The 13,810-nt window shown below is 37.7% G+C and overlaps 1 protein-coding gene across 1 annotated transcript in view; it reads left to right on the top strand.

Annotated features, from left to right (window-relative positions):
* Nucleotides 1-13,810, top strand: part of LVRN (laeverin) — a 541,073-nt gene that overhangs the window by 220,558 nt on the left and 306,705 nt on the right. Inside the window, exon 5 of the mRNA XM_085632644.1 lies at nucleotides 3,819-3,973. Coding sequence (XP_085488770.1) covers nucleotides 3,819-3,973 — 155 coding nt within the window. The remainder of the gene's footprint in view (nucleotides 1-3,818; nucleotides 3,974-13,810) is intronic.

The following is a 13,810-nucleotide window of genomic DNA, read 5'->3' on the forward strand; positions in this document are numbered from 1 at the left end:
GCCCTTTAGCACTGGTTAGCAGTTGGAAAGTGCACAGACCCCTAAAGCCAACAAAAACGAATTCAGTAAAATGGGAGAAGTGAAAGCAAAATGTCTGGAGGAATGCCATGCCAAAGATGCCAGGTCTAACACAATCCATCAAGAATGACTTACTTAATTCTAATTTAGCAATAGGCCTGTATGTTAACCTGGACTATCTCCTCTGTTACGTTAACTGCTAACTCTAGCCTTAAAGTCCTAGTGTAAGGCTATCTAGTTTTATTATCAAAACTGTTAAAAGCAGTTTGTATTTACCTTTCATATTGGTCAGATCTTTTAAACATAACCACAATCACTTGCCTTATAATTTTGATCATTGCCTCCAACCCCACCTTTTGTACCTACTGAAGCTACCCACTCTTCTTCCTTCACCCTATCAATTGCTTTCCTTGCATGGGGCAGAGTGAAACAATGCCAATGATGGTTTAAGGAACTGGAAGGTAACTGACTTAGTAACACCGCACAAGGCAACAAGAGGTTGACAGAATATGACAAATGACTTAAAATAGCCTTTCAGCTTAAGATCCCAAAAGGCAAAGCACCATTTTGCTTGGCACTTTGAAGAACCTTGCACTGAGGCTCCTCTAATCGACATTACCTTCTAGCCTAGACAGTAGGGAGTCATTTGGGTATCAGGGAACAGGTGCTTGGGAGGTGGCCGGGACATATGTGAGTGATGCACTGGAGGTAAAGGTAGAAGCGAAACGTGTAGGGACACAAGTACATGGAGGACAAAGAGAGGTGAAGAGGGGAGGGGCAACGTATTTAATGTAAGATGCATAGGAAAAAAGGTGAGGGGCTGGGGAGAGATGCAGATGATGGGGAGAGGAGAGGGGATTCTAGTAGTATGGTCACAGAAAGAAAAAGTGGAAGGATAAAATAATAATTTTACACCGGCCATGTTTCCTGCACAAAACTGGTTATAGGAAAACACCAAATATGTTAACTCTTTCCAGTGCTCTGCCCCCCTCCAATGCTGTCTCTGTGCTACCTCAGTCCCACCCCTCCAAGAGTGCAGAAGGTGTCTCCCCTTCTGGCATCATTCATGTTTTTGGCTTTGCCAGTGCTTGCAGAATTTCAACACCAGCATTGGCAAAGGCAAATCATCCCAAACTGGGTGCTGTGTATGTGTGTGCATACTTAGTGGTCATCTTCAAAAAAACAATGTTGGCAAAATCTACAGATTGGTACCCGGTAGAAGACGCAAGGCTGTTGCCTTTGTCAATGCTTGTTTCTTCTTTCTCCACAGGGAAAACAAATGTTCCCAAGGAGAAACACCTTTCTCTACAAACCAACCAATTTGTGTGATGTGTTCCAGGCACCTTCCCACCCTGAAAGTGTTTTTACTCCTCTCTTTGTAGGTGTCAATAATTTCGAGCCTTTTCCAGGGTGGGAAGCGTAACAAGCAGAGTTTGTAAATACCCCCCAAAACATATGTTTTTGAGTGTGCACAAACTACCAAGTCATTACTGCCCTGTAACACCCACTACTGTCCTGTGTGAACAGATTCACGCGCATGAACAGCTGTGTGAGTAAACCTTTTTTTAAGCGCGAAAAGTCAACTTTTGTTAAATGCATTATGCTAGCGCAATATGGCATATGGATGCTATGCTTGATTTGTTTAGTAGATTGGCACACGTGTAAATAGGATTTGTTGGTGACAGGTAGCTGCTATTTTATTCATGTTTACTTGATCTTTGATATGTGAGATGTGGTTCGCATGTCTGTATGCCAACGCCCTCATCATGAGTGTTCTTTTGGTGTTTTATTACCCAAACTTGGACCCAGGGCTTCAGGGCACTTTACTTGAGAACCAGATTACAGTTCGTATTTTTTTAGTCTCAGGAAGATTAAGTGATTTGGCTAGAATCAGAGTATTTTGAGGCCCGGCCAGGACTCAAAACAGATCTTGCTGTCCCAAAGTCAACTGCTGTGGCTGATAGGGCACACTTCCTTCCATGTAACCGCCAATGTATCAATGATCGATAAATGGTGCGGAATGTATCGATCATTCCTGGTAAAATCTGACTGCTGGGTCTGAATGTATGTGCCCCCTATTTGTCACCCAGCCTAACGACCAGAGCTGCCGACTTTGAAGTTGGGGAACCATGTTCGAGTCTGGGCGTCGGCTCAACATCTTGTGCTTCTGGGCAAATCACTTCATCTCCCCGTGCCTAACAAAAAATGAATGTGTCATGTAAAGCACTCCAATACCTTCGGGTCGAGTTTGCATTACATAAAACTGCACACAAAAAAAAAATATATATATATATATATGGACGAATCCGCAGCTTCTCAGCCTTTGTCAGCTACACACGGACACGGACCACAGGTTTGGTGCCAATTATTTTGTGTTTAGTCCTTTGATGCCGCCATAACGCGTTTCAACTCCTTCGAGTCTTATATATTTTCTTTTTTTTTCTCCGACAGTGGCGAACACCGGGGATTTCGGTGCTTACTTCACCAAACTCTCCACGTCCCAGTATCTACATGCATTTTGACCTGATAAAATGTCTCTTGGCATGCAATATTTATCATAATGCTCATAATCCCAATATGTGAGGTCACATGAGTTTATCAGACAACTGGTAAAGTGGGCCTTGGTGTAAAGCAGACAGAACAAACTGCTTCACTGATATGTGCCGCAGGAATTACTGTGTTTTATTCTTCATTATTAAGGGTTGCTTTCTGAAATTGGATGTTAATACAGGATGCAGGTGCTACTATAATCAGCAAGCCTGACATAGGAAATGCCTCTGTGTAATCTAACAAATTAGCTTTGTCAATCAGCACTGCAGATCTGTCTGACAATATTGATCCCAGTGTAATGAACCCTCAAACATGTTAAGTTCACATGGCATAAAATGGTATTGCGCTATTGCTGTAGTGCCATGGGAATGTGTCATACTTCATAGCTAATTAGTGTAATCATGAATAAAGTTTTTTTTTTAACCAATAAATGTTAATAAATAAAAATTACAACAGAAATTGTAAGCAAAAGTTACTATAAAGGATAGGAAAAAATGGGCGAGGAAGAGCTTTACCCCACGGGCCAGCAAAATCAAAAGTATAACTTTGACACTCATAAGGTATGTTTCAACACAAAATCAAAAACATATTTGGGCCTGAGATCCTGTTGTGGACTTTTGGTCGAAGGGGAGAAGCTAAACAAGTGTCAGTGGCAATTCTCTACAGATCATTATCTTTCTTTACCCTGTTTTGCCCCAGCAGGCCCTTGGTGACCTAGGAATCCTGAGAAACTTCTGAGGAAGTACTTGGAAGTAGCACATAATTAGCAAATGGATCATGTAAGAATGTGGATTGCCATTATAACACAGCTGTTGTGGTACTGAGGTTTACATGTACTGTCTGGCTTTTATTGTTTGTTAACTGTTATGCTAATTCTTATCACACGTTGTATTGCTAATTTATGTTTAATTGGTGTCCTGAACTGTGTTTCAGTGGTCTGAGATTCTCAAAAACCCTCCAGGCTCACGATTAAAAATTTTCCCGTATGAACCAACCCTAATGTGGATTTCTTGTCTGTATGCCGTGGTGAACTTCATGCCCTGGTGGTGGTACAAACAAGCAACATTCAAAGTCATATAAGATAACTGATGCCACACTTGACATTCTTGACATTTACTGGTGTCACAATGTTTCTCAATATACTTTCTAGTAAACTGATGCCTTTCTTGAATTTTTCTAACAGGACAAATCAATGAGAACTGTTTTTGTCATCTTTTAGAAAATATTTTGCATTTTCTTCCTTGTTTTAGATCTTATTGCACTCCCCGATTTTGGAGCAGGAGCCATGGAGAATTGGGGTCTAATGACTTTTCAGGAGTATTCGTTGGTATCTGACACACTTGATAAGCGCATCATTATAAAGACCGTCATAAGCCTGATTGTTTCCCATGAGCTAGGACACCAGGCATGTGGTAAAAACTCCTAAATATACATTCTTATCTCTACGTACATGTTTTCACATATATTTGTCCTCGGTTTGTGTTTACATATTGTTGTGTGCACAAATTGGCTGCAGTGTTTTTCTAAAATCATGGTGGTTAATGCTTCTCTTAATCATGCAAATGTCTGAAATAAGTGAGAAGGAGACAGAGTATCACATGACTCTCTAATTAATTTCATCCGCTTAAATTGTTAAAGTCACTTAGTATTCATACCATGAAGGATTTCTATCTATATTAATGGTAATTGTGCAAGCTGTCTTAAGGATAATTGAACTGGCAGCTGTACACCTGTGTTGTCAAGGGCTTTTGCTAGGATATATGAGAAATGCTGCAAGACCTGGCATTGTAACAGTTAGAAGCAGAAATCCTGAGATGCAAGTGCAGTAGCACTCTTACACCCATATGCAGGAATTTGCAAAGTTTCTTATAGGAATTGTAAAGCACATTATAGATCAGGTGTGATATAGGTGATAGGTGAGGACACCACCTTGAGGAAGAGGTCAAAATGGTTGAGTGCTGTAGAGTGGATTAACAATTGCTAGAGCGTGAGTGTGTAATTTAACAGAAGTGAACGGATTCCTGATAAGAAGATGAAAGGTGCTCAAAATAGCCTTGGGCAGGAACAGTTTAAGTTTGTTGGATGAACTCGAGAATAAACATGTCATTCTTTTGTCATGGAACTAAGGGCCTTATTTAGAATTTGAAGGAAAGTTAAAATCCCTAATTTCTGGAGGAAACACTAAATACACAGTAAAGTCAACCATATGAATTCCACCACCATAGGGATAGAATTGTGAGAGAAATGCAGCTGAAAGACTTTATTGGTATTTAGAGTTTCCTTCAGAAATTGCAGGATTTTCAATTTCTTCTAACTTAATTCGGCCCTTAGTATTTTTACAGTTTTGCAGATGGCGGATTTCAGCTCTGGCAGAGCCTGGTCTGTAGTCCCAGACAAATTCTGGTTCATAATTGATATTTTAGGTGTAGGCTATGTATAAACTGGGAACAGGACCATTATTTTGAAGAAGCCTTAGTTGTACAGTGAGATAACTGTCTTGTCCTCATATTTAAGGTGGTTGTGGATCACTGACACAATATCGAAAACAACAATACTGTGATACAAAAAATATCGTGTAAAACATATTGATTATAAAAATATCGTGTCCCTATACTTATAATGGTAATTACAAAAATATTGGCAAAAAATATCTTTTCACACTTACATTGTAAAAAACATACAGAAATATTGTTTTTATTATATATATAGTGTAAAATAGTAAATCCTAAATATTTTAATATATAACATTAATCTAATATACACAATACTAATTTAAATAATATTTAATACTATATAAAAACATACACTTTTATAAACACACACACCTATATATAGATGTGTGTGTATGTTTATATATACTGATGTATATAATGTAGTACTATTATTAAAAATATATAGTTTACATAATATTACATGTTGTGGGTAATATTTTTACATGAACTACTATATATATATATATATATATATATATATATATATATATATATATATTTATTTATTTTCTTATTTTTTTTATTATTATTATTATTTTTCTTTCTTTCAGCCGTTCACTGACACTTCCCTTCTCCTGGGAACAAACGGAGACAAACCACAACCGCCATGACACGTTTCGGCCTCACTCGGCCTTGATCACATGACGTGCTCTAGGGGTTACGCAATCTCTTTTAAAGTGCAAGGTGCCACACTAGTGCAAAACATGAAGAGATAGACATAGAAGAAATTAATTTACAAATGTCCTTGAATAGGACTGTGCAAATTCAGCAGAAAACGTCATTAAATTAATATATATATATATTGATATACGTATTGATTTATGAAGCAATAAATAAAATTTGGTATCGTAATCTGCCTGGTTTCCTGAGTGCGTGTACACCTGCTAACGTATTTTGGATTAATTTGCTGGTTCTCCGCCAGCGTTGCACGCCACCTCCCACGGGTCTGGCTTCCCGGAAGGAGCGCCTCATTCACGGATATTTATATATATAAATATACACATACATTAATGTATATATACATTTATTAATATATATACACATTTATAAAATAAAAATAATTAACAAATCAACAGCAAAACATTAAATACATTACCAAATTGATTAAATATAAAAAAATTATAAAATCCCAAAAACACATTTACTAAAAATATTAGAAAAATATTAAAATATATAAGCAAATAATATAAAAAAGTTAAAAATAATAATAATAATACATATATTCAACAATAGTAAGAAAAGCATTGAAGCCTACGAGTAATAGATATACTATTCCAACTACATTGTATGCAATAATAGTGAAAGCGTAGTTTTTCAGAGGGGTCATATTCACTATTCCCACTCCCAACAGGTCAACGGTAGGGAAAATGTTGGACTTAGGAGTGGTAAGGTTTACTATTCAACCACCAGTCTGTGCAATAGTAGGGAAAGCTTTGTACTTCAAAGAGGTTACATTTACTATTCCAACTCCAGTCTAATTAACAGTAGAGCAAGTGTTGGAGTTCGAAAGGGTTACATTTAATATTCCCAGTCCAGTCTGGAACCAAGGAGGGAAATTGTTGGACTTTGGAGGGGTTACATTTACTATTCCGACTCCAGTCTGTGCAACACTAGGGAACATACTTCACTTCAAACGCATTACATATTTGAATAACCCTATTAATATAAAACAAATTCAAAACTCTTAATATGAACATTATGCATTAACATTTTTTTTATATTATAAAAATAAAAAACAATTAAAATCTTTACATGATTATTGAATAATGTAATTATTAATTGTTGTATTTTTATTTATTTATGTATTACTTCCCACACTATACCCCCACAAACCTAGCATCCCACACTTAAAATATAACTAAAAGAAATAAGTATAACACAATTTACATAATTGTCAATTAACTAATTATCAATTAACAATTATTTGTTAATTAATTATTACTTAGGTACTGTCCCACCTATACCACTACAAAACTAGCAACACGCAACTAAAATATAACTAAAATAAATCAATATTACATCATGTAAATGATTAATTATCAATTAAATAATTAATAATAAATAATTAGTTATTACTTAATTAACTTTCAACCCTATATCCCTACAAACCCTACCTAAAATATAACTAATAAAGTTATTACACAATTTACATAATCAATAATCAATTGAATAATCAATAATTAATTAATAATTGATTGATAACTAATTAACTTTTCACCCTATACTCCTACAAACCCACCAGCCCGCACTTAAAATATAACTAAAAAAATAATGATTACACAATTTGCATAATTAATACTCAATTAAATAATGAATAAGAAATTGTCAATTAATTGTTAATTTATTATTACTTAGTTAACTTGTCCCATACCCCAACAAACCTAGCAACCCACTACAACACTTTACATTACTATAATTGAGTCACTTAAAATTACAAACCATATTTAAACATATTGTTAACAATTATGCATAAAAATAATAAAACATAAACTGAATACATGAACTAAAACACATTAAGATGATTAAAAAACAATATTTTGTATGACTATATTATTGGAAACGATATTAACAGCAACAATATTCTTAACAACACATTTCTTTATCTGCAAAAATCAATATTCTTGACAACAATATTTCTACATCCCGATATTTTAGAATCACTATATTTATTTCTGAAATTTCTGTATCCTGACATTCACAACTCAATATGTTGTCCAAAAAAATACCAGTGGTTCTGATGTCCGGTTAGAGAACTGTGGAATGTGTGAAGTGGCAAGGAAGGTTTAAACCTGAAGGCAGAAAAGAGTAAGCATTTGAGTTCTGGTCCGACAAATATCCTTGGTGGATCTGGAGCAGGATTACAAGTGATGAAGGAAGGAAAGTGAGAAAGGCTTTTGTAAAGATGGAACAAAGTTAGGTTATCAATTTCAGCCAGTGGGAGGTCCTAGATAATTAGATGATGCTTTAAACATTTCTCTGGCAGGCCATTTCCGATGAATTCCTGTATGTGGAAAAACCTGCAATGGGTGTTACATCATTTCTATGTCTTCAACAATAGCATGCTATATTGTTACTTCTTCAATCCCTTGCCAATATTAACTCATCTATCCCAAGTGTGGGTGTGAGATCTTCCTTGTTCTGGTTGATCTCTGCTGCAACACTTTAAGCAATGTTTCCTTTCACCAATGCATTTAAAAGGTGTCCCATCCCCTTGTATGTAATGCCTCTTTATCATGCATACTGCTCGATGTAGCACAAATCTCAAATGATAGGCTTCTCTCATAAATAATGTGTGCTATTAGGTAATTTTCTATAGGGCAATGTACACTTTTAAGGAGTCTCTTGGTGCTTTTAGTAATCACTATCCCACGCAATGGATGCCTAAAAGTTAAGCAAATAGAATCAATATCCGTTATTAGAAAGCCAAGCTTCTAAAACGTTTCTGAATTTCAGCAGATAAGTCTAGGAGCGCAGCTTAAGTGTTCAAGAGGCAGTCACACTAAACTCAGAAATATCTGTCAGCTCATATTTTATTTTTAAAATTGGGGATTTTTAAAAGAAGTACCGAGCTCTATTTCAAATTTCAAGAAGTGTATGTTTGGAATTTTGCCATTAAAAATGTGTAGTACATAAAAACAACAAAACAACACTGGAGTCAGGAATAAAACATTTAAAAATTCCCAAAACAATTTAGTAAAATATGATATAATTTAATGACTACAACATCATAAAAATGGCAAGAAATTAGTTAAGAGGATCAGGAGTTGTTAATTTTTAAAGAAATAAGAAAAAGTGTCTTACTAGCACTTAACCATGATTAGCAATTTTACCTTCTGTATTAGTATGGGTGATGGAAGTCTAAACCAGTGTGAGGCAGGACATTGTTGGTGAAGTGGGCTCCATGAAAATCATATAACTTGTCATAAACTTTGTGAAATAAGTTCAGAGAGGGATGAACTCGAAACCAGTAGCCATCAAGGTTGCTTCTCCGGTTGTACGTTGGAATTTAGCCATTGTCAGGGAGCTTTGAATTCTTCAGTGGGGCAAGGCTGGGAGCCATTGACAACCTGGGTTCCATAAGGTCAAATAAATTGTTTCTGTGGTCCCACAGGAATATGAAACTTCACAACAAAACTCTTACAGTGGAAAGCACCAGAAGCATTCAATTAGAAGAACTTGAAACTATAACCACCAAAGTCACTTGACCGCTGGGATCACTTTGCAACCTTTTCTTACTCGTGCAATGTATATAGGAACTCATTCACTTCTGTAGCATGAAATTCTTCTGTGAGTTAATGCTGGTTGTTGTGGTAAGGCAGAACATAAAAAGGTTGCGTACCTGGTCTCAGTGATGTCCAAATGTCATGAAGAAAACGTTACGCAAGATAAACCATGACATCGTGTCCACCTTTTTTGTTCTTTCTATAGACACAGTGAGTCCAGCTTTTCTACATTGAGGATGGCTTTTAGCTCTGGAGATTCAAGAGAAAACATGTTTCCTCCAGCCCTTCCTTTAGTGACATTGGCATGCCTTCTGTTATCTCTTCTCATCTTACCAGCAACATTTTGGTTTCATGGTTATAGGAGCCCTTATTTATAGAGGTAATCAAGCAGTCATTGGTGGTGAACCTTAAAACTATTCCTGCAACATTCATATCTTCTTCCTGTAATACTTTACAGCTGCTTGTTTTTGTCTGGCACAAGATCTCTCAGAAGGTGCGTATTGCTGGAATTTCCAAAATCATGATAGGAAGACACATGCTAGCCACCTGCTTGTGATCACGAAGCATCCCCAATACTAGTAAACTACCTATTGTCCTTCCCTTGGAGTGATCTATCTTTTATCACTCCCTTGGAGTGAGAAGCAAATATATCAATGTGAAGAGTGTCTTCAAATGCCCTTGCCAGTCAGTTTCTTTGATTTGTAAGTGATAGTAACAGAAGGTCAAGCCTGCCCTTGTGTCATACAATTGATAAACGTCTTCTTTTCCCCAGAAGATATTTGTTAAACAGAGGCATGGGTTGTTCCTGAGGGCCAATTAACCAAAAAACCAATTGTGTTGAGCTACTAATTATGTAGGAAATTCATGCCTACTCTTGGTGCTGTAGATGGACATAAAATATATTGCAAAGTCATTGGATTAGGCTTTGCCTGGCAAACAGTTTCAGGATCAGTCTTTTGAAAGGTAATTTTAACAACATTTCTACAATTATTCTTATGACATTTGTACTAAAATATTACATTTGAAAAATAAATGTTCATTAATTGATAAAATGTCACAAGAGTGGAATTGTTAGATAGGTCCTTGATCAAGCTTCACAAAAGAGTTTTTTACCACCTGAGCAGGCTGACCCAGTTTTTAAGCTGTGCTAGGCCTTTGTAGTAGCAGACATCTTTATGTCTGTATTATTTTTTAACATCCATATTGATGCCACTTTGTTGTCTTAACTCTGTTATTTGGGCTATTGTTACTTGCAACTTCAAAGCACACTTATGATAGACTTACATGTTGTCAGTTGTATGCATTAAATGTCAGAATAGGTTACCTTGGAATGGTAATACTGCAGGTTTGTCTGATATATTACAGGGATGCCTGACAGCCTAGTTGCCAAGTTTATAATCTCAACTGGGTGGAATAATCAACGTTAAGGGGCTGATTACGATGCCATAGTAAATGGCTCCGACCCTCGAAGCCATTCCTACGGCATCGCAATCAGATGTTCTGATTTATTTCCAACCAACTCATTTGGATGGAGTCTGTCGGAAAGGAATCTGAACTGGATTTCCGAAGGGCTTCTGATGGCGGAGAGCCCGTCTGCCATTCGGAAAGCCTCAAGTAATCCCAAGGTCTGCTTTTTCCGCCCAAGGGGTTACAATGTTAGATTCCGATGGCCTTTCTGTGCCCGCCTTTCCAACACAGAAAGGCTGTCAGAAATCGTGTTTTGGGGCCCCCAGCAGGGCCCCCATGGATGCACGGCCTCGAGTTGGAGGCTGAGGGGGCACATGTGGTGCCCCCTTGTGGTACAGGGATTTACTGCACCTCTTCTCTTTACAATGGGAGCATGCATTCCAGTCGAAATGCATGCTCCCATTGTAAAGGATAGGTCCGTCCAACATCGAAATCGGGCCCTAACTGTTGGATTTTTATGCCACATGTGTAGTCTTTGCACAGTTTTACCATGGACTTTGATGTAAGCAAAATATGGCAATTAGTAAATTAGTGATTCCCAATCAGTCGACATATTCTTAGGGATTCAATGTATGCAATAAGAGGCCTTCAACTGCCCAGAGGTCCGAAAATGCATGCAATCAAATACTTAAAATCGAAAAATCTCAGACCAGCACACGAGATAGCTGATTATCTTTAAGTCAACGAGCACCCTATTATATTGAGGAAATATGAATTTTTATGGTCAATTGTGTCCCCTATCTTAGACCCCAACGGCTCCATGTACATGCTACAAGTACATGTATGTTCCCTCCAGTTCCAGCTATGAAGACGCAAATACATGTGCGTCCAACGTTAACCTGTCCTCTTTCAGATCGGCCATGAATGGGTCGAATATTCCATTCCTAAATATGATTGGCCACCGACTTTATATGGTTCACTTTTCACGTTTTACAGTTCAGGCGAGTAGGCCCTGAATTCTGCCATCAAGCCTTTTCTTGTTTCTGCCTCTGAAATGCTCCAGCCTGGACCTGCATCCGTATCCATGAACTTTGTCCTACTCCCTGCGCGGCTAACGGTGCCTGACACGGCCTGTTGCCTGCCAAAAACTGTATTCAGCCTTCAAGTTATCTGCTCCGCTCCTCACCCAATGCATTCCTGTCTAGTAGTTTAGGTAAACATCCTTCCAGCTACCGAGCAAAGGGCCCGGCCTCGCTGTCTTTATGCAAGTAATTCATAGGCCCTGTTACCATGGAAGATTCCTGCCCCCTCGCATCTCATGTAGACACATAGACGCTTGTACATGCACTAACAGTCAGTATAGAATAGATTCCGTCCGAGAGACCTTTCCTTTTGGATAAAACAGTTCCTTAAACAAAGATATTAGATACGATTTGGGATTAGGTTGACCTGACCCCCCAGACTTCTGTCTCCACATGTAGAGCTAAATGTCAATTCCCCTTCATCCTCTAGTTGCACGTCAACCACACGTCATGCGGCTGCGCGCGCATCTCTGCCAAATATTTCTGCTGACACTGCAGGATTCTCTTATGGATCCACCCACTTGTGACATCATTTTAAATGACGTTTCTAGTATACGCCTATTATTACGCCTATTTTCATTACGTATGTGTATTCTTATCTGTATTATCAGCTGTTACGCCTCTTGCATCTGTCTTAATGCAATGCTTTTCATATATATATTGTTACTTATCAATAATTATTGCTGATCCCTTCCTGAACCTTCGTGGTGATGGAATATGATTGCCTGGTTCGAACCATAATTCCTTTGTAAGGAATAAAGTCCTTTTCAGAACCTCTAATACCACGGATTCTGCCTCTTATTTTGACTGAGTTATTCTTACTAGACTTTACCGCATAAAAAATAGTACAGGTAATTTAAATATTTACCACAATATAGTTATTTTATTGATTTTTCACCTAGTAAATCACCTAGAACGAGAAGCGTTGTGAACCAACAGCTTGCTTGGAAATCTTCCCTACTTCGATTAAGAAAACATTGCTCATTCTTGTAGTAACTGAATAGTTAGTTTATGGAGTAATGGACCTAGTCTTAAGCATCCATTTAATAGGCTGAATGAGAACTTCAGTCCATGGTCAGTGACTGGGGCCTTTGCAATGCAGCTTAAACCTTTACATGATTTCTTTGCTTTATCCATTTTTTATGAATATGTTTGTTCTTTCATTGGAAATGTTCTCTAAAATTATGCTGGCATTTCTGTGCCGCTGCATCACTCATACACCACAAAGGAAACACATGCACACCATCACACATTCACATACTCTAAAAGTTTCACGCATATCACTATCACCTATAACATTATGCACAGCATCACATGTACCATCTCACATGAACATACTCACAAATCATATATATTGTTTACATTATCATAAACAGGGGGATGGATACCTTCCGTCACAAAAACATTACTTAAAGGCATATTCCTCTTGCATTCCTTCCTTTTACGGACTGCAACATCTTCAAAACCAGCTTCATCATTTACAAAGCGCTCACAACAGCAGCCCCACTTCTTTTGCAGGCAATTTCACCATCTGTGGTGGTTCATGAAACAATTTCAGCCAGGACCCCATCAGACTGCAGTCAGAAGAAGTGTAAATAAGAAAAAACACAGCAGCAGAACTTTTCCATCTATGTACCAAGGCTCTGGAACAACATCCCTATATTGATAAGGACCATCCTAATGCTACTCCATTTTAAGAGAGTTTAAGATGCACCTCTTTAAAGAACAGTATATGATAATCCATTAACAGTCCACAAACCAGCTGCATCACCTGTCAATTAATGACTTTATGCTTGTCTTTGACCCTGTACATTGCTCTGCTGCACTTTGGTTAGGTTCACAGTTTAGAAATACCAAATACATTAATACATTATGAGGACTCTATAACAGAAATAAGGGGGCTGATTACGATGGTGGGCGGGCACCCTATCGGAAATCGGGACCGTCTGACAGACTGTTGGTGGTCCCGACATAGACATTATGATGTGACTGCCACCACGGCAGTCGCAATGCCTATAGTTTGTATTGCGGCGGGTGT

Source organism: Triturus cristatus, chromosome 2_1 (genome assembly GCF_964204655.1).
Source record: "Triturus cristatus chromosome 2_1, aTriCri1.1, whole genome shotgun sequence".
In the NCBI taxonomy this organism is placed as follows: domain Eukaryota; kingdom Metazoa; phylum Chordata; class Amphibia; order Caudata; family Salamandridae; genus Triturus; species Triturus cristatus.